At 37.6% G+C, this 21,314-nt stretch overlaps 1 protein-coding gene across 2 annotated transcripts in view; it reads left to right on the top strand.

Moving 5' to 3' along the window:
* FAR1 (fatty acyl-CoA reductase 1) overlaps window positions 1–21,314 on the top strand; it is a 40,781-nt gene that overhangs the window by 7,791 nt on the left and 11,676 nt on the right. Inside the window, exons 2-9 of one of the 2 annotated variants that reach the window (XM_072863836.1) lie at window positions 3,539–3,733; window positions 7,553–7,728; window positions 10,280–10,459; window positions 14,551–14,728; window positions 15,813–15,857; window positions 15,978–16,105; window positions 16,579–16,646; window positions 18,199–18,370. In XM_072863836.1, the coding sequence (XP_072719937.1) occupies window positions 3,545–3,733; window positions 7,553–7,728; window positions 10,280–10,459; window positions 14,551–14,728; window positions 15,813–15,857; window positions 15,978–16,105; window positions 16,579–16,646; window positions 18,199–18,370 (1,136 nt within the window). In that variant the 5' untranslated portion in view covers window positions 3,539–3,544. The remainder of the gene's footprint in view (window positions 1–3,538; window positions 3,734–7,552; window positions 7,729–10,279; window positions 10,460–14,550; window positions 14,729–15,812; window positions 15,858–15,977; window positions 16,106–16,578; window positions 16,647–18,198; window positions 18,371–21,314) is intronic. The other variant, XM_072863837.1, reaches the window with a different exon arrangement.

Below are 21,314 nucleotides of genomic sequence, written 5' to 3'. Positions count from 1 at the left end.
TCAGCTATTGCAAACATGCAAGAAGTTGCACTCTAAAACTAGATAAAATGATTGCTGACACTTAAATATCAACCTTAAAATGGTAAATTTGACTTTGCTATGTTGTCTTGCAAGGTTTGGTATCTTTTTCTGGACCTACTCCAGCCTGTTAGGTGTTAGAGGTCAAACTAAATTTCTACTGGGAACTGCACTTATTTCTTAATTATTTTTTTTTTAAAAAAACAGTTATGATGTAGTCCTTCAGTAATTTGCTGCCATAAATAACTTCAAAAGGTAACACAGGTAATATTATACCTGTGAGATAAGTCCCTTCTGAGCTTGAAATTAGGAGTTGCCAGTAATGCTATGCTAACTGGCATGTGGAGATGCATTTTCAGAGAAGGCAGGGAACGGTAGGTGGAGAATGGAAACATTCTTTCCTTTTCCTGCAGTTGAGGTAACCTCTCTTTCTAGTAGGGCAAAACATAGGCTGCTTATTTCAGGCTTGCTTTGTTCACATCTAGATTCCATACATGGTTTTTTATCCTTTGTTCAAATTTGGTGCTTCTAGGCAGTTCCCTCACAATACCAATATTTATTGCTATAGTTTTGGCAGCAATGTGTACTTCTGGAAAGGTCACCAATTCTGTTTTCTAGCTGGAATCTTCTAGAGGAATGGAAGTAGAGGACAAATGTAGTGTGGAAGATTGCTATGAATAAAGTCTCCAAGAGGCTAGTTGTCGGAGGGTGGGGTAAAGGGAAATGGTGTTGAGAGTTTCTCAAACAATTCTGTCAATCCTATTTAAAAAAAAAAGAAAAAATAGCCTGCAAACATAGAGATGTTGCTGCCTCTCAAGTGTGAATATGAGTATTTATGTATGCTTGTGGTTTTTTTAAGTGGACCCATTTCATCATTATACTTAATCATAGCTTTGGATCTGGATGTTTTGTAGGTCTGGTATTCTGTAAGAGTTTCAGGAGAATAATTATTTTGATCTGATATCAACCTCATACTCAAAGGAGCATGGTCAGAAATAACTGAGGCAGGAAACTTTCTGATCTATTCCGGCTTCTAGTTTTCTTTACATCGTATGACCCCTATATATTGTCAGATTTTTTTCAGTTAGCAACACAGATATTTCCACTGGCCCTGTGATTTTTTTTTTTTCATTGTTTAGGCTTTAGAAACAGATGTTGGACTGTAGCCCATATACTGGGTGGTGTAGCAAGGTTCTTGTGTTTACGTAGCCAAAGACTGTCTGTGCCCATGTGAACAGGTTTGCAGACTGGGGATACGGCATTATGTCAGAAGTAGTATTAAGCTTTCCGTGGAGGAAGGGCAAGTGAACTGATGGTATGAAAGTACTGTCATAGTCTTAAGGAGTAAAAGATATGAATTATGGCTAGGCAGGTAAATTAGTAACAAGATTATGTAGGAACCATAACAAAACTGAATCTTGGTGACAAAAATGGTATGGTAATGGTTGCATGGGTTTTCTCTTCCTTCTTTGAGGGAACAGAAGTTTTACCCTATATGTGGGAGCAAGCATGCAGATTTTTAGGAGGAAATTGAGTTGAATGGTGTATGCAAAGACCAGGAAAATGAAAGTTATGGTGAGGACATATTGAATAGTAGAGAGCATTAATTGTGACTTCAAGAGACGCAGTGAAGACAATAGGCCTGTATCTTACATTGAACAGGAAAAATGACTCATAAGCATGCTGTATCTTGCTCTCCATGCTTTATTGCAGGAGGTGTGCTTTGAAATTTGCATTAAAGTCTCTTAAGTATGTGGTGAAAGTGGTTTAATGTAAATAGCTTTTTCCCCTCCATCCAACTCTTTTGGTCTCATCAACCTTCAAATAAACAATTTTGGATGATGTACTGTGGCCAATGGAAATAGTAGTGCTTGTTCTGTTCTAAACTTGCTACTGTATCCCCCCATTAGTTTTTTAGATGCTTCACTAATAAGTGCAGGAGCTAACCTTGTCAAAGAAGGGAGTAAAAATAAGATTTGGAGTGTTGGACAACAAAACATAATACTTTGTACCCAGAGTGCTGAAACTGGGGCTTGTGCAGGTCATAACTCATTTCTGGCAAGTAATCATTTAGAACTTGTTCAGAGGCTTTGTCATGATATGAACACATGAAAAGCACAGCACAACTGCTTTAATATGGCAGGTACCTGTGGTGTAGACAAGTGTTCCAAAAATATTGACTGACTTTTCAGGCAAAAAATGCAGATTAAGCCTGTAGTTGTTCACTCCTAACATACCACATCTCATGTGTATTCCCTGATAAGTTCCTGCTTGCAGTAGCCTGCTGTTTCAAAAGAACTAAGCATATTTAGAAGTTGCATTCCTTTATTCTTGGGTGGTAGGTGAAGAAAGGCTCTCATCCTGTTTAGGTATTCGGTGTTGTAATTTTTACTTGCTTAAGAAACACCCTCCATCTGTGTTTAAGGAGACTCATTTTTGTTGGGGTTTTTTAGTACCATGGTTTTATGGAATCTGTCCCTTTTGGTAATGTTTTGGTTGTAATGGTTTGTGTGACGATCTGCTATAGGAGACTACAACTAGACTTTCATTATACCAGCTTGTTATTTTTATAAGTCTGGTTAGATTGGTACAACATGGTGGAAGTGTATCCACATGCTACAGTCTTCTACAGGAAAAGTAAGCTGTTTAGGGGTTATGGTAAAGATGTTGGTATATTGGACTTAATGGAATGGTTTGAAGTTAGTCTGTGGCATAGTTTTCCTGAGGGGAAAGAAATAATAATTCTCATAGTTAACTTCCTAACTGAAGCAAAACATACAACACTTTCGAGCTTTGTGCTGGATTTGAGTAACAATCCCTTGCCCTTCGTTTCATTAGGAGGCATGTTTGTGTGAGAATTCTAATCACTTATTTGGGAAAAAGAATACTTAATTGATGAAAAGGTTGGAAACCTGTATCATCTGTGAAACTGTATGGTTTTCTTGTAATCAATGTAGAACTAGCAGGTCTCATACCAAGAAACTGACTATATCTTCTCTCTGGCCTAGCAGTGTTTGTAGGAAGGCTCAGCTTGACATGACAGGGGATTTTGCTGACACAGGCAAAATACCAGGGCCAGCAATTGGCAGATGCCTGGCTCCCTGTCTTCTGTCAACGTATTTGAAGTATCTACTCGTGATTATATTTTAATGATACGACCTTTAATTTATGTGGAACAGCCACTTAGAGTGGTAAAGGACCATGCACATAGAGATAAAAATAGACTAAAGTTGAGCTATTCTACTAGACTGAGTGGGTGTCTAATTCCTTGAGCCACTGTTAACAGGGGCAGTTTACAAGAAGATTTGAGATGACTATAGTGACCCTGTGGGACTCTTTTGGAATGTGGTGGAAAAAAAGGCATCTTTACGTACTGGTTATAGGTTAAAAAAAAAAAAGGGCTGTTAAGTGTTTGTTTCAGGTATGAGGTTGAATGTTTGCATCTGTGCCATTTATATCTTCTGTGAATCTGAACTCCTAGAAGTTCTTTAATATACTTTTGTCTTTAACTTTTGTTAAGGTCATAATGGTTTCCATCCCTGAATACTATGAAGGAAAGAATGTCCTCCTGACAGGAGCTACAGGCTTCATGGGAAAAGTGCTTCTGGAAAAACTGCTCAGATCTTGTCCTAAAGTGAAAGCAGTGTATGTATTGGTAAGACACAAAGCAGGGCAGACACCTGAAGCACGAGTAGAAGAAATTACCAGCTGCAAGGTATGTGTCATATGCTCACAAAATACATTTTTGTCCTTCTTTATAATGTTCCCATTTCATTTTGAGACCAACTTTGGTTTGTCTAAAGCAAAATAATTGTCATTAAATGTTTTTTGTTCTAACAGAAATATAAAATCCAAGACGTGGCAGTGCTTCTATGGCTCGTTTTCAAGCTGTTAGTCTCTAGTAAAGCTGGTAGTGGAAAATTATCCTGTATTTAATTCAGGAGGAGGATGTAATGCAGAACTGAGAAGTAAAACACCTGAGTTAAAACTTGTTAAGAGAATGTGCAAGAGGTGGTGTGGACTGGGAGTTGTAAGATGGGGTTGAGTCCCTTCTGAAGATCTCAAGCAAGTCAGTTTTTCTCCTTGTGCCTTATTTTCTTTTCTGTAAGATGAGGCTTAGTACTTCCTTTTTCTGGAATTGGATCTACCAGTAAGCAAGAATATGTGATCTAACAGGTTGTTTAAATAGCTTCTGTTTATAAGCAGAAGAGAGATGTTTCTTAACAGATTCTATTACGGATTTCTGTTAGTCATAGAGATTACTATAAACCTGTGACAATAAAGGAAAGGCACTGAAATTCTGTGGTGTGGAAGTACCAAAGTGGTTATCTAAAAGACTTTCTGTGCATGCTGGGTGGGATACTTTCTTCCTGAAAAGACTCATTACCTTAATACTCTAGAGAGCTAGGCTGGGCATTTTACTACATGCAGAACCATCCATCAGAGTTGCCCATTTCTAATACAGAGTATCCTGTTTATGATGAGAAGGATGAACAGAAAGGGGAGAGATTTCTAGGATTAACTTGGTTAAAGCAGGGTTTGTTTACTTCTACCCAGGTCTTTCTCTTATGGGACGTGGGAGTTGGCAGTTTAATTTTTCAGGCTTAGGAAGTATGTTGAGATGCAATGTAATCTCTACAAAATGTGTGCTTAGGAGCTGCTTAAAGGGAATCAATAAGAAAGTATGAATGCATGTAGGCTAGGAGGGGTAACTTGTTTAAAGTAAGGCAGTGAATTTCTACGACTCTGGTTAAGCTTACAGCAGACATGAGGATGGCTGTGTCCCTAGTAAATTATTTTCTGTAACCATGTCAAAACTCTAGCTCATAGCTCAAAAGCACCTGCTTGCAGTCCTGTGCAGTGTCATAGAATGCAGCAGAATGAGTTATCAGTGGGGTTCTGTCTTAAATAGAGTTGCAAATTCTCTCTACATAAAACCCTCAATTTGTCACTCCATGAAACAAGGAAAAGATCTCCAAACTAAGCTCCGAGATGAGAATGGAAAAGTTTCTCAATCTCCTTTTTTGTGCATACTATTACCCAAATAAAAAGTGGGGAATATTCAGGCAGGGGGGAGAGTAACAGTAGTGTGGGCTGACTTAAACTTCAATAAGACTTAAGCCTCAGTATGGCTTTTGGGAATCTCATGTGTTATAAAAGGCTTTTAAATTTGAGTCCAAATCTTCTGCTTGTAGTCTGTTACCTCAGCAGGAGTTGGTATAATCTGATGTGTTTTATGAGTCTCGGTGAGTACTTATTGCTGGAACAGGTTCACAAAGTCCTGGTAAGCAGGGCTACTGCTTGAGGTAGACCTGCATCTTAGTCCCTAGAGTGAGAGCATAAAGGGATGGTGTTGCACATCTATGCAGTGATGTAGATAGGGCCAGATATTTGTTCTGTCTTCGTCATATGGTGAGACAAATTAGACTGAAAGTGTATTGTTTAACTGGCATTAATGTAATCAAGATTCCTCCAAAAGACTATGAAAATTTTGAAAAGGATATGTTGTTGTAAGTTGTCCAGTTGTAAGGACCCTGCCAGTAAATTTTCACCATTTGGATGGGCTCATTGTGTTCTACAGACACTTGGATATTCTGTTTCTAGAAGTGTTGAAAATCTAAATGGGTGAATGATAATTAAAATAAATTGAGCTGCAAATGGCAAAAAAATGTTGAAGTTTCTACTTCCTTTGGACTTTAGATATCTAATTCCTCTGTTAATTTGCCATATGTATTGCATGTGCTCTAGGTGTTTGTTCTTTGTACTGGTGTCAGTGCTAGTATGAGGTATGGAGGAATAATGTATGGCTGTGGATGTGAAAAAGGGCAGAACAAATAAAACATACTACGCCAAACCGGTTCTTTGTTTAAGTGCTTATCCATGGGGCTGCTTTTCTATTATAATGCATACCATGCATTAATATGGTTACAAGGTAGTTGCTTCAGTTCCCTGGAGGCAGGCACCATCATTTGAACTAAAACCATAGCAGGTTTATTTGCAAATGACAAAACTTCCTGCCCATAGGTAAGCACTGTTTGCTGTACGGTGTGAACTAAGAATTGCAGAGGCTTTAAATGCTGTCTTGGCAGCTTTGCCCTTTAAGGGGAAGCTGCATTTTTGGGAAATCAATTCAAGACCTCTATCCCTGGAGATGTCCCATATTCTCACTATAGCATTACCACTACTACTTTAGGTGGCCATACAGTGAGCTGCATTAGCTCTCAGTTGAGCTGAAAAAAAAAATTCAAAATCCTATCTTTTTTCAGCTGGGACCAGCAAGCTTGTATGCTTACACAGCCATCAGGCTACTTGCTATTTCCAGTGCGGGAGAAGCTATGTGGAAATGGAAAAGTTAGGAGAGGGACCAATCTCTTTGGTAGCGGTACAAACTTATGTTGCCTTAAGAGTCATGAAACTGTACCTTTAGGTGACTTAATTTATAGTTGAAAATGAATTGACTTCTTTCTGTAAGAAAATGTCTTTTAACTATTTGTATTCAGTATAACTGCATGCTTGGAGGGGGGAAAAGCACTGCTGTGATTTTAATACATTTTAATTGACTTGTGTTGAGTCATACAATGCTAAGATATTGGCCCTGTACAATTAAGAAGAGAGGAGGTCTGCTCTGGTGAAACTTTCAAGTGTGTCTTATTCCCGCAGTACTACTTTGCTCAGGAAAACTTGCATACTAATGAGTGTAAATAAGATGAGGCAAGAATTTTTCTGTGTGCGTTAAGCCACATGGTTAGAACCCAGTTAATTATGAGGAGAATATATAATGGATTATAATATGGGTGAGATTTTTTCAGTGAGAATAGTTGAAACACCAATTTGATTAGACTTGATCAGATGTTCTAACACAGTATGCAGCCTTTAACCCTGCCTTTTTCTTTTACCTAGCCAGAGAAACAATTTTTTTTCATCTGGAAGTTCCCCAAAACTGGCATAATTCCAGGACAGCATTTCTTGAATCACTGGAAATTTTTAAAGCTTGATGAAAGCTTTCTAAACCTAAAAAAAAAAAGCATGACTCGTGCAAGTCTACAAGAATTTGAATAGTTATTATCAAGCTTGGGAAGTGGGCAGACTTTTCCCTTTCCTTCTGTTGAAAGAAAAGAGATTACAGTATTTAGACTGCTACTTAAATTTTTTTAATACTCATCCCTATCCTTAAAACAAGATGTCTATCAATATTAGAAGAAAGAAGGAATGGTCTCTATTAGACATCAGGACTCAAAGAAATTTTAAGTGCAAATTGAAGCCTTACTACCTTCTATATAACACATGCAATGCTGCTTTCACTGTATGGGATAAAGTGTGCACAGCTTCATCGCTAAATATGTTCACGGGAAGTCAGTAACATGTTGTTGTAATATTCCTAACACACTTTCCTAACTTACCTCCTTACTTCTCAGGATCATCAGTATAACTCTGTATAGGCAGAAAATGGGGGGGGGGTTCTTCACTTAAATGAAATGTATCTCTTGGCTTCACTGGCTATTAGTTTGAATTTTTAATCCTGTTTTTTTGACAGCTCTTTGACAGGCTGAGAGATGAGCAGCCAGACTTTAGAGCAAAAATAATAGTAGTTACGAGTGAACTTACACAGCCTGAACTGGACCTTAGTGAACCAATCAAGGAAAAACTTTTAGAATGCATTAATATTATATTTCATTGTGCTGCTACAGTCAGATTCAATGCAACACTAAGGTAAGTCTCAAATTCTGTACACTCTGATCTGGTAAACCAATGATATGCAAAGGGAGGGGGTAAAGCAGGTATCTGCACAATCTTGTGACTATTCAGCCTGTCGGGCTACTTCATGTACTCTGAAGTTTGTGTGCGTGGTCAATTTCATGATGCCCTTTAAGGTAATCATCTTTCCTCTAAACTTATCTTAAGCTGTTGGGTTTTCATTTGTTCTTGGGAAGATGGAAGCATATTATTTAAACCTGCTTTGCCAGAGGTTAGAATTACACTATTCGACATGGAAAAGTTCATATCTTTTTAAAGCTTTAGGCAAAAAGATAAATCTATTATTAGTGCTTAAACTAAATAAATTGAAGTTGAAGAGACTAGGGAACGTGTTGCTACTCCAAGTCTTCCTAACATCATGTGGTGCTCTGATATCTGGGATGGGTAGAAAGGATACAAATAAGCTGTAGCTGTACATGTACTGTGCTCACTAGTAATGTTAAAGCGCTTTTTCCTGGTATGTAGAAGGGAATACAAGCTATTCCTTTAGCCTTCCTTGTTAGAAGGGGAACTCACATTTTCAGAGGATAACTTTTGGCAAAACTGTGGGGAAAGTTCTAGCACTTGTTCTCTACCTGCTGAACAAACAGGAGACTAAACACTGCTCAGCTTTCTCCATGTCTTCAGAAAGTCCTTCATTAAGAAGAATAGAGGTTTGCAGGGAGTAGGGAGAACTAGATGCACAGGGAGAAAGGTGAAAACTAAAAGTTGAAAACTTCCATGTTGTACAGAAAATCTATTAAGGAAATGCTACAGAAAGGAGTACCAGAAGCAAGAAAATATAATTTTTGTCTTTTAGCAAAAACAATTACTTGATTTAGTGTTTAAACACTTGAAGAAATATCCAGTTTGGGTAACTGACTCGGAGGAATAGCTCCAATTTTGAGGGGGGTGGGGGAAGTAAAGCAAGTTTGAGATAAAACACTTCTCTATTCAGATTTTCTTTGAGTTGTTACAGAGGTTGGCACTACCTCTCTAAGAATGCTGTACAGTATGCTGACATGTCATAAGGTAGCCCATGTTTATCACTGTTTCATGGTCTTGAAATGTTAAAGAGCTGCCAACCTGACAAAAGCCTAGAGGCACTTCAAAACAATTTGAAAGACTGGTGGAATGGGGTCTTGGTACAAAAAGCCTCTGGCAGTTTCTGCTTTCTTGGCAGGCCCAGTATTTTGTTTAGCAAAATAGAAAATGTGAGCATTTCTTGGATGCTCTGGCCTCAACTCTTTCATAACAGATGTGCTGGAATGGTTGGAGGAACCTTACAAATCTGAAGACCACCTAGAGCAGCCTTCATCAGATATTTAACAGGAATAACTAATGTAAAGTTCAAAATACTTGGCTTGGGGCCAGTGGTAGGAATAAAGTCAAGAAAGCAAAATACTTGAGCTTATTTTGGAACCTTTCCTGGTTTGTATTTGCTATACACTTCTGTATCTTAAAATGGTGCGTACAGCTCTGATTATGAACTCCTTCCTTTGACTTCTTGAAAGAGGTAGTGAAGACTGACAATAATACTTTCTTTCTAAGATAAAAGAAATTTATTGAGAAGTAACATTTTCCACTGATTTTAATTGCTTTGGGATAGTGGTCCCCTCTCTCTTGTCCCCCCAACACTTCAGTAATAATGTGTGATAAAGTAGTCTTAAACTTAGTGCTTATTGGGGGGGGACCAAGATTTCTTTGTTAATGTAACACTTCATTGCAAAGACTTTGATAAAGCTTTATTCAGCTATATTCTTGAAACTTAATCGATTAGTACACTGTGTACAAGAAAACTAGTGCCCATATTAGATATTCTCTCCAGCCTATAAAATTTGAATTGTATAAAATAATCATAGTAGTTGGTCAGTAAGCTGTGTTCTTGTGGTAATCGTAGAAACTTGCATACTCTTCTACAGTGTCCTTAAGGACTCTATTTTAATGAGAAGCAGTGAAGTTGGAGGATGAAAGTGTGGTTCTTGGTGGTTTTCCTTTTTTTTTCTTCTTTCCTGTAATCCTGTTGTGCTATTGAGCCTTGTGCTATCCTACAAGAAGATGCCAGTCTCCAACTTACTAGCCCTCTGAGCCTTCCGAGTTGTTGACCTAACTCAACTTGAACTAGAAAGTTTAAAACTGACTCGCATCTCATGTGGCAGCTAGGTGTTGTGTTGCGTTATTTCCTTCACCTTTTATTAAAAATATAGGATTGGGATTTATCTTGAGGAGATCAAAGGTATGCTTACTTTCCCACTCTCTTAATGGAGCATGAGGATGACAATAAGAATAGGGTAAAACTTAGGAAAATTATCCTAAACATTGAGAGATGGTCTAGATTAAGGCACTGGCATATTGTTCTAAGCAGAAAGTTAGGACACTGTCTATGATGCTTTTTTGAGAAGGGTGGAGTGTTTAGGAATACTTTATATACCTATCACTGAGGCATTTAGGAGTGAATTGACTAGTTATTTCTTTTTGCTTGTTTTTGTCTTGCTTTCTGCTAATCAAACTTCTGCTTAATCAACAGAGATGCTGTTCAGTTAAACGTGATTGCCACACTACAGCTCCTCTTCTTGGCACAGCAAATGAAGAATCTGGAAGTGTTCATGCACGTTTCGACTGCTTATGCATATTGCGATCGAAAACAGATTGAGGAAATTGTTTATCCACCTCCTGTTGATCCCAGGAAACTGATAGATTCTCTCGAGTATGTGTTATGTTTTATGAAGCTACTTCAGTAATCTGTGACCACTTGCTTCCTAGTAATGAAGTACCAAGAAATGGTTAGAAACCTGAAAGATGAAGGAATTAGCTTATGCTGTTCTGTAAGTCTGACAGCATGACTGATGCTTCCCTTTTCTGTAAAGGAGATGGGCTAAGGTTTTATGGTTGCTTTCAGCTGAGCTGGGTGTGGAGTAGTACTGAAGGAGTGGGATGCTGGTATCTATTCATGATGCCTCCTATATGCTGAGTGGCAAGTTTTGCAGCTGTATGAAGAGCTGAATCAGGAGCTATTAAAAACAAAAAAGCTGGTCTGTTACAAGTATGCTAGCACCAGCATTGTGAAGGAAAGGGATAAAAACAAGATAGTCCCCTACAGCAGCCTGCACTACATCCACCTAAATGCCATAGCAAGATCAGTCTGAGGTACTGAAATAATATTACTTAACTCTTCAAACACAACAGTAGAAGGAGTTCCATTGGGTATTCAGAGAGCGCAAACATTAAAAATCTGTTTCTGTACCTTTTTAGTTTTGATTTGGGCATTACTGGGGGGAAAAGAATTACTCGTTCTGTATTTTTTTCTGCGTACATTAGCTGTCCTGAGGTCTTATTTAGTAGCTGTCAAACCCTAACTGAAACAGGTGGCAAATATGGGATAAGTCAAGTGTAATGTAATAAATAATAATCTCATCTCTAAATCAGTCTCTCCCTTCTTCCCTGTCATACAAAATATCACCCCTTGTAAGAGAAGTACAAAACCAAAAATAACTAATTAAAAAGTAAAATATCTTCTTTAACTTGTTATAGATGGAAGAGCACTAACATTGAAGACAAATGAGCTACTACCTAGAATCCACATTGAGACAACCTGTTTTTATAATGTTGACTTTAGATACACTTTCAAATGAGATATTCTGAAATAGTAATTTTTGTCTATCTTTTCTTTTCACAAGCAGGATAAATACAACTTAAACTTTGGGCTTGGACAGCTGTCTCTATTTTAGAACTCATGGCAATGAGGGAAGGCTTTTGTAAACTTATGCAAGAGTGATCTCTCTAGCCAACAGCTGACTGAGACACAGAAACAGATTTGTGTCCCTTTCTGGGCTTTTCTACTTGTTGTGGCTTAGCCCCAGCTGGGAACTAAGCACCACGCAGCTGCTTGCTCACTCCCCCATGGTGGGATGGGGGGGAGAATCAGAAGAGCAAAAGTAAGAAAACTTGAGGGTTGAGGTAAAGACAGTTTAATAGGTAAAGCAAAAGCCACACACACAAGCAAAGCAAGGAATTCATTCACTCCTTCCCAGGGGCAGGCAGCTGTTCAGCCATCTCCAGGAAAGCAGGGCTCCATCACACATAACAGTTACTTGGGAAGACAAAACGCCATCACTCTGAATGTTCCCCCCTTCCTTCTTCTTCCCCAGCTTTATATACTGAGCATGACGTCATGTGGTATGGAATAGCCCTTTGGTCAGTTTGGATCAACTATCCTGGCTGTGTCCCCTCCCAGCTTCTTCTGCACCTGGCAGAGCACGGAAAGCTGAAAAGTCCTTGACTAGTGCAGCAACAACTAAAACATCTCTGTATTATCAACACTGTTTTCTGCACAAATCCAACACATAGCCCCATACCAGCCACTATAAAGAAAATTAACTCTATCTCAGCTGAAACCAGGACACTACTCCTCTTCCCACCCCAATTCATATCATCAAGGCAGTCTGATGCACATCAGCTTTGACTGTAATGGAACATTGGTGAACGAGAATAACAATGTTGGCTAAATTCCATTTATGTTAAGATGCTGGGTGGCTGAGGCAAATAAAATCCAAATCCTGTTCTGAAGTGGAGAGCACCACAGTAGCAATAGTTTAAGGCACATCTCTGTTGTGCTTGTATGCTATGACTGAAGGTTATTACAATTTTAAATACAAACTGCTGAATGAATTGAAGCAAGATGAAATTGCAAGACTCAAGTACTTTAAGTGGAGAAATATGGTGATCCAGCTTGCTTCAGAGGTGTGAGATTGCATAACACCACAAAGGTGGAGGTGATGCTTGTAATGCAGTGGCAGCACTTTCTAGATCACTTAATGCTAACTGAGGAGCAGCACGCCTGTGTCCCAAAGACTAACTTGCTGTGTCTGCACTTCATGTTTGAGAAGTTAGTTGATAGAATTAGGATTATAGTAAAGAAATGTACTATTTGCTCTGTAGTTGGTGGGTAATAAATGAATTACTTGGGCAAAAAAGTAAATAGCAGTATGCTTCTTTCAGTGGACACTGAATGTGTAACCCTCCTCTCTCTTACTGAGAAACTCGTTTTCATTTCAGTCTGTATCCCTTTTTCTTTAAAGGAGAAAAATTCATGGTAACTTTAACAACAAAAGAAAAAAATCTATATTTAATGAAGTTCATAAACATACATACTTTCTACAGTACACCATATGAAATAGTTCCAAAACACTTTGGAACTGGGCACATGTTCTGGTGAAAGATTTGTTGTTGTTTGTGCCATTTACATTCAAATGTTAGATTTTATGGTTTAACTTGAAACAAAATGAGCATGAAGTCAGTATAAACAGTCGTCTTTAAGTTGGTTGCAATGTCCTTAAACCAGCTTAACTATAGTGCTGCTGTAGGATCTCAAATACAACATTCTTCCTTAAGATCCCTTTTCAGAAGGGTTCTACATAGGCAGTTGCCATCTTAATTTAAATACTATTGTATAAGCAAAATGAGTAATAGACAGGCTCTATTCAGCTTGATTTTTCTGGCCTCTGGGATTGGCCTTCCCTAACTCTTGATGAAAGGTATTTTAGGAGGTGGTGTAGTTTAGCCCCAGTCTGCAATTAAGCACCACACAGCTGCTTGCTCACCTCTGCCTCCCCCCCGCCCCCCAGTGGGATGGGGGAGAGAATTGGAAGAGCAGCTTACTTTCACTCAATAAGAAAACTTGTGGCTTGAGATAAGAACAGTTGTGCTGGTTTTGGTGGTTACTCTTCTGATTCTCTTCACCCATCCCACCGGGGAGAGTGAGCAAGCAGCTGTGTGGTGCTTAGTTGCTGGCTGGGGTTAAACCACAACAACAGTTTAATAATTGGAACAACAACAAAAAAATAATAATCATAAATTGTAATGAGAAGAGAGATGAGAGAGAGAGAGGGGAACAAAACCCAGGGGGAAAAAAAAAACCAGTGATACAACTGCTCACCACCTGCTGACCGATGCCCAGCCAGTCCCTGAGCAGTGATTGCTACCCCCCTGGCCAACTCCCCCAGTTTCTATACTGAGCATGATGTCATATGGTATGGAATAGCCCTTGGGCCAGTTTGGATCAACTGTCCTGGCTGTGCCCCCTCCCAGCTTCTTGTGCACCTGGCAGAGCATGGGAAGCTGAAAAGTCTGTGACCAGTGTAAGCACCACTTAGCAACAGCCAAAACATCAGTGTGTTGTCAATATTATTCTTGTACTAAAATCCAAAACACAGCACTATACCAGCTACTAGGAAGAAAATTAACTCTGTCCCAGCCGAAACTAGGACAGGAGGCTATGTGATTTTAAAGTTAAGCGCAGTATAAGCTGTCAGCAGACATTTATTGTTTGATACACAGATGCTTGTGGAAATATTTTACAACTTCTAGCTGTTTAAAGTAGAAGGAAATATGTGACAGGCTAACTTCAGTGGGAGTTGGTATTAAATTCTGAAAATCAAGCTGAGATTTAAAGTGTACTAGTTTAGTGTTCGATACTGGGGTTGTTGCAGAAACATGAAATATAGAACTGAGTTTTTAATTATTGCTTAAATTTCTTCACAGAATTTCTTGTTCCACTGTGCTTATGCAGCTTCTAGGGGAATGATAATGCTTTGGTGGTTTTAGTGTGCTTTTTTCATTGAGTGGTGTTTTGCCTTGGGTGGTGTTTTGAAGAAGAGATTGGATTTTAATTTTACTTTCTGAAGTATTTTTAATTTATCTGGGTTATCTTTTTTACATATTGCTTTTGACCCTGTGCCCCCCATCCCTGGTGAAGCAGCATGCAGTAATTTACACTTGCCTCTTATTTTGTTTCTTTAGGTGGATGGATGATGGTCTAGTGGAAGATATTACTCCTAAACTGATAGGCAACAGACGTAATACTTACATATATACAAAAGCCTTAGCCGAATATGTAGTACAACAAGAAGGTGCAAAATTAAACACAGCCATCATAAGGCCGTCTATTGTTGGTGCTAGCTGGAAGGAGCCTTTTCCTGTAAGTCATTGAGTTTTCACCTGATGGTCTTGCCTGTAAACTGTAGTACATACTGACAGCCTGTTTATCTAGTGACCTTCGTAGAATAAAATCTTTTAGAGTATGAAGTTGTGGCTTGGTTGCTTCTGGATAACAACTCTGATACAAAACCTGCCAAATACAGTATTCTTATGTGGGAAGTTTAGGGGTAAGTTACTTCTAGTCATAGAACAATACACTTCTATCACAATGGGAGATACTATTTCACACATGAAATAAATGGTCAGCTTTTTACTTCATGATTCGGTGTATCTTCATCTGTTTTTACCTCTTCAAGATGCTTTGGTATGTCAATAGCTGCAAAGGATGACTAAGAAAACTGGGGACTGCAGGACATAAAGATGTTTTGGCTCTGCTTCTTTTAGTCAAACCCTGTAAGCTTTGCAGGGGATGGCATAAGTTCTATGTACTGTATGCTATATTGATATATGGCTTATATGCTATATACTTCCTCCTGTGTGGGAGCTTGGTGTTGGAATAGCTTTTCCAGTTCAAGACTGAATGTCTCTCAAGCCCTTAAAATCGATATAATTGACTTTGCATACCTTTTTGAGTATGTACAATGTGTATGTCAAACCAGTAAGTATATACTGTCTAAATACTGTCATTAAAGATGAGCAAGAATGTCTTCTGTTTGAAAAATGAAAAAAATAATAATCAATAGCAAAACTGCTTATCTGTTTTCTATGAGTTGCTAGAAGCTAGTCTAAAAATACTTGTAAACTTGAATACTTTCAACATAAACATATTTATACAGACAATGCCCTGCAGTTTATTCACTAAGAAATGAACAAGCTAGCATCTCACTTTGAAGGACCAGTGAATCTATGGGTAGATCTCTTGTCTGAGTCATAGCAACTCGTTGCATCACCAGATTTTGCTATGGAAGAACTTCATTTAGAGATATGGAAATTAATATCTCTTTCCTCTTTAAGGGGTGGAGGGAGAAGAATACACTTGTAGAAACTTCTGAAATTTTCGACTTGAAACTGCTGACTTCAGTATGCTCTAACCAAATCATTTCCCTCTCCCCTGTTCATAATAGGGATGGATTGATAACATCAATGGACCTAGTGGTTTCTTCATTGCTGTAAGTAATGAATATACTTACTTTTTTTTTTCCTCCTTTTTGAAGGCAACAAAGCTTCCTATGTCTTACTGGTGGGTCTTCTGTCTCTTTTTTGTTGTTGTTGTTGTTCTCTTCTTTAAGGCAGGAAAAGGAATTCTGCGAACAATGAGAGCTTCCAACAGTGCAGTAGCAGATCTTGTTCCAGTAGACGTTGTTGTCAATATGACACTGGCTGCAGCCTGGTATTCTGGAGTTAATAGGTATAACAGGTGACAATAGAGTATTAAGTATTTTGAAATTATATTGTGTATTTTAATAAATCAGTTTTCTATTGAACTTCTAATCAGTGTCCTGCTGTTCCCCCAGGACAAAGGAATCTAAGGTTCTAACAGTGTTAGTTGCTTAAAGTGTAACTTCCTTATGCCAAAGACGAAGACATCACCTACTGATATGTTGTACAAGCTATGCCTGAAAATTCTTTCCTGGGCCTTGTTGTAATCAATACAATCTGCAGTAATGTAGGTGACACTTTCTCTGAAAGAAAAGGAATATAATAGTTAAAGAAGGAGAAAAATACTGGAAGATTATATAGGAAGCAAAAAATCTAACACAGGACTGACTCTTTCTGCTTTATGTAAATGATGCTGTTGCGGGAAAGGATAACTTTGGGTATGTCTTTTTTCTGTGTTTTTAAAAGGTTGTTTGTATTCTAACTTGCTCTTTTGTCTTTTTTTCCCCCCAGACCAAGAAATGTCATGGTATATAACTGTACAACAGGTGGCACCAATCCTTTCCACTGGGGTGAAGTTGGTATGTCATGTTTCTTTTTTTTTCATAAGCCTTAATAGAAAATAAGGTCAAATAATAAAAGCACAGGCTATAATCAGTAGGTCATATTATGTAGCCATACCTCTCAATTTTGCAGTGTATTGTGCTTTTTCATTATCTTCCACTGTTAATTCTCTTCCCTTGTAGCATTATCACTGTTTCATTTTGTTCTTGGGTTTTGTTTTTTTTTTTCATTCTGTTATATTAAACTATGGGAGAACTGATTTTTCTGTTTTGATGCTGCCATGACCAAATCTTCAGAGTGTGGGTAGTGTGCAGAGAAAAGCATTGCTCAGAGGAGCAGTAGTGATGTTGGGTTTAATGCCAACTTTACTAAATACATATGGATAAACAGCCCACAATTAGATGTTTTGTACATCTGCATTATTGAGAGGTATGATAATACTTTTGCACATGTGTAGCTCTTTGTTATTTTTGGCTTAAGTTAATTGTTGGTTGAGGTGGCTTTTTTAATTTTCAGATAGCTACATGAGACTTCAACTATTCATGTACAGGGAAAAGTAATCTTTAAGAAAGTATGGCCACCTCTTTTCAACTCTTAGATATCCAGACTAGAGTGTAACTGACATGCCAAAAGCTTTGTAATAGTTTTTGTTATAAATAGCAATACAAGCTGACTGGCATGGTAAAGCTGTTTATTAGCTTTCAGTTTTTTTAGAAATAGAGTTCTTAAGATCAGATTATTATTTTTTTCTTTCAGTTAAGTACTTAAATCTATTTTACTTCTCTTGACTACTTTCTTCATGCTTTTTACTTGCTTTTGCCCATTTTACACATATCTGTATTTATAAACGTTATTACTTCAGTCAAACTTGGAATATTGCTGACTTAATTTATATCCCAATTTGAATCAGGGTATTTAAACACTGTCTATAACAACAGCATAAAGTTACAGGAGATGATTACAAAGATGAGGTGAATTTGAACATAACTTTTTAAGACTCTGATCCTGCATCTGTCATGTACATAATTTTCAGGTGTCAGCAGGAGTTTCTCATGGAGTCCCATCCTAATTACTTTTTTCTTAATACTTAAATATGGATAAGTTGTTTAAAAATGTCATTTGAAATACACTTCAGATGCTTGCGGAGTTCTAAGTCTGTTTTTAAATTACTCTTCACACAACAGATTAGAATAGTCTTCTTCATAGCCTTCTTCATGAAATAAAGATGACTATTTAAATAGCTTTACATGGTATATAAACTGAAATTGCTGTGAATTTTTGAAATCAACAGCTTCTAAGGTAGGGAAGAGGAACAGAAAGAGAGAAGCTACAATAAAATATACTGAAGATGAAGGCATAAAAGACCTCTTGATTATAATAAGAACCAGTTTAACAGTATTTTAGCTTAAGAGCTTATGACTTTGGTTTAGTTTCTGTGGATTGTAGAAGAGTTAGGGTGGCTATTTAAATAACATACTGAAGTAAATATTGTACACTGTAATGTACTTTGAAAACCATTAAATTTTACATGGTTATTATCAAAGCTGTTACACAACTTTTCTTTCTCAGAATACCATGTAATTTCTACTTTCAAGAGGAATCCTCTCGAACAGGCCTTCAGACGGCCCAATGTAAATCTAACTTCCAATCACCTTTTATATCAGTACTGGATTGCTGTAAGCCATAAGGCCCCAGCATTCCTGTATGATATCTACCTCAGGATTACTGGAAGAAGCCCAAGGTAACGGTGACTAGCTCTGTCTTGTCTGTTCCTCTGACTTTTAAACAAAGCTATGCTTATGCTATTATGTATATTGATTCCCCCCCCCCCCCGAATGCTTTGTGACTAAAACTCAGCCTTTTTTTCCTGAGAACAGGTCCTTGAATTCAAAGTGACTTTGAACTTTCTAGCAACAATGAGGATGTTTTTGTTGGATAGTTTGGGGGCTTAAGTAGTCCAGGTAAACAGAATTACAAGATCTAGCAAGTGATTTTTGTATTTGAATAATAAATATTCAAAATATGTTGATCCTTATTTTTTCCTCCACACATTAGGATACCACATTAATTTGAATTTCAAGATAAATCCATTAGAAGGTGCAGTAAGTTGCCCTGGCTTAAGATTCCATTCCATCCCCTTGAGTCAATATTGGATTGCAGTCAGAAATACAGTGCCTGCATTTTTTCATGATCTTTTGCTCAGATTGAGAGGTCATGAACCATGGTAAGGACGACAGGGCTAAAAATATCTTGCTGTTAAGGTGGTGGAGACTTGTGAAGAAGACATGGCATAGGCACTATCTAGATTTACTAACTATAAGCAATAACAATCCAGTGGTGGTGTTTCTAAGGGATTAACGACTGGCTCAACAATGTTGTCCAAGATATGTCTCGGATCAGAATCCTAGTCAGTCGTTAAACTCTAGGAAGTGGCTTGCATTAAGATTGTTGTTGCTATTATAAACTGAAAATGGAACGAGAGAGAGAGTTGTTAATTGCGGGTTATTCCTGTAGATGATACAACTTGATCTGCTATGTTGGTTTTTAGCATCTCAACATTCCATTCAGTTTATAATATTTACACTAGTCTCTGGCTAACTTCTTAAGTGGCGAAAATGGCATAGCCCTGCTAAATAGGCTAAACTAAATTACGTAGAAGGAATATAAGATGTCACTTCAATTTGTTCCAGATTTGCCAAGCCATATGATCTTAACTCATTGCATATGTTATGTTTTCAAAAGTATTTTTCTTCAGACTCTAAAATCTCCACTGTGGTGACAGTGTATTAACGCATGTGAGTATTCATTCATTGTCCTGTAGTCTAGGTCTGTCTTACAAGGAGGGGAAAAGTTATGTAACAGACTTGGCACTGGATCAGTAGAAGGAAGACATGTAAGTGGTTTGTAGGAGAAAAATTCTAAACTGCCTGGATTCTGTTGTTCCAAGCCTACTCAATAGTGTAATACAGCAACAGTAGTGGCAGGAGGCTGTGCCTGTATAGTAATCTTCCCCATTAAAAAGATGTAAGCTCTTCAGATCAAAAGAAGGTATTGAATGTACAAGTTCCTAGCTTTTAGATTCTTCTGCAGTTTTAAGTTATTCTTAATAAAAATTGATAGAAATTCTGTGACAGATGTGAAGACTTCATCACTCACTAAAAATAGTTACACTATAAATGCCAATCTACTGTCTTTCAAATGGTTAGGAAATAGTACTGCCAGAATCTTGTCAGTCTTTAAAAGGTGTCTATTCTTTTAAGTATTTGACCAGTAGGAGTAAAACAAGGCTGTGAATAATCATGTTGTTCAGAATGCTCTTTGCAGTTTTATGTTATAACACTGGGAATGTTGAATCTTGGTTTTGCTTTTCCTGGAATTCTTACTTGATCTCCAAAGATGGAATTTAGAACTTTAATCAGTACTAGTACAATTGGTGACATTAAATATGTATTTTCTAGCCTGTGAAGTATTACCAATAGGAGTATTCCTAATTAGTTTAATATAACAGTGCGTAGGTGAGTCTCCTATCATGCACAAGATTTCCAGTTTGGAGGAAAGAGGAGAGATTCAACTAAAACAAGCTGTTGTTCAGTCACTAAGGTCACTCAAATGCACTTGAAAGAAAAGCTTTTAAGTCTGATACACAGCCCACTTACAGGAATATAGCTTTCATTATATAGTGCTCTTTTTTTTTTTTTTTTAAAGCATTTAAAAAATGGGAGCCTGCAATAGGAGCAGTAGAAGCAAATAAACATAGATGCAAGCAAGACATGCAGTGTTAAATCCTAATGGGCTTCATGTGTTGTTTAATAATAGAAGAAATATGAGACTGATCTTTACTCTTGACTCTTTTCTAGTCTTCTGGCTCAAAAGCTGCTTTAACTGATGGGCTGGAGACAGTCATGGTGTAGGGATGTACTACTGTTGCTGTAGTCATTCTGTCCAGTTGACAGAATGGTTTTAATTACCAGGTGGCATGTACTAGGAAACTTCTAAAGCCTTGGAAACATTATTGGAGATTCTTAAACTCAATATAATGCTGTTCTGAGTGAAGAAGGGCTGGCTTAATCTACAATGTGACCTTTTCCACCATGATTCAGCAGAAAAACTTGAGCAGTATAGTAAAAATGTAGTAAAATCAGCACAAGAAAATTCAAATACTGTGCTAACTTGACTTCACATGGTCAATAGTCTGCCCTCTGTGCTGAGTCTGAATACACTTCCGAGGTCTTTATTGCATACAATGTAGGAAAAACTCTTAAGCAATGAAATTACTGTGTAGGTTTAACTGCACTGTTGTCATACTGTCAGGATATTGTACTGCAACTGAATGAGAAATTTTTAACAAGTGGAAGAAATAGATCAGGCCTATGACCCTTCAGAACTAAAGGATTATGTTAATTAAAAAGAAAATCTTTCTGTTCAGGATTTTTTTGAAAATTTATCTGTTGAAATCTTTCTTCAATATGAAATAATTCTTTTTTCCACCTTACTTGTGGAAGCAATATGTTTAGTGACATGGAAGTCTTTTTGCTGTTTTTGCATCTAGTTGAAGGTTACTCGATTTAACAATTCTCTGATAATATTAACAATTAAGGAAAGGGATGGAAGAAATAATGCATATAATATTTCTTCCAAATTTTATAGAAATAACATGTACAATGGAGATTGGCATAATGAAGATT

This window comes from Ciconia boyciana, chromosome 6 (assembly GCF_034638445.1).
Source record: "Ciconia boyciana chromosome 6, ASM3463844v1, whole genome shotgun sequence".
Taxonomy (NCBI): Eukaryota; Metazoa; Chordata; class Aves; order Ciconiiformes; family Ciconiidae; genus Ciconia; species Ciconia boyciana.
Note: the sequence above shows the minus strand (reverse complement) of the source record. Positions and strands in the feature narration are given on the sequence as shown.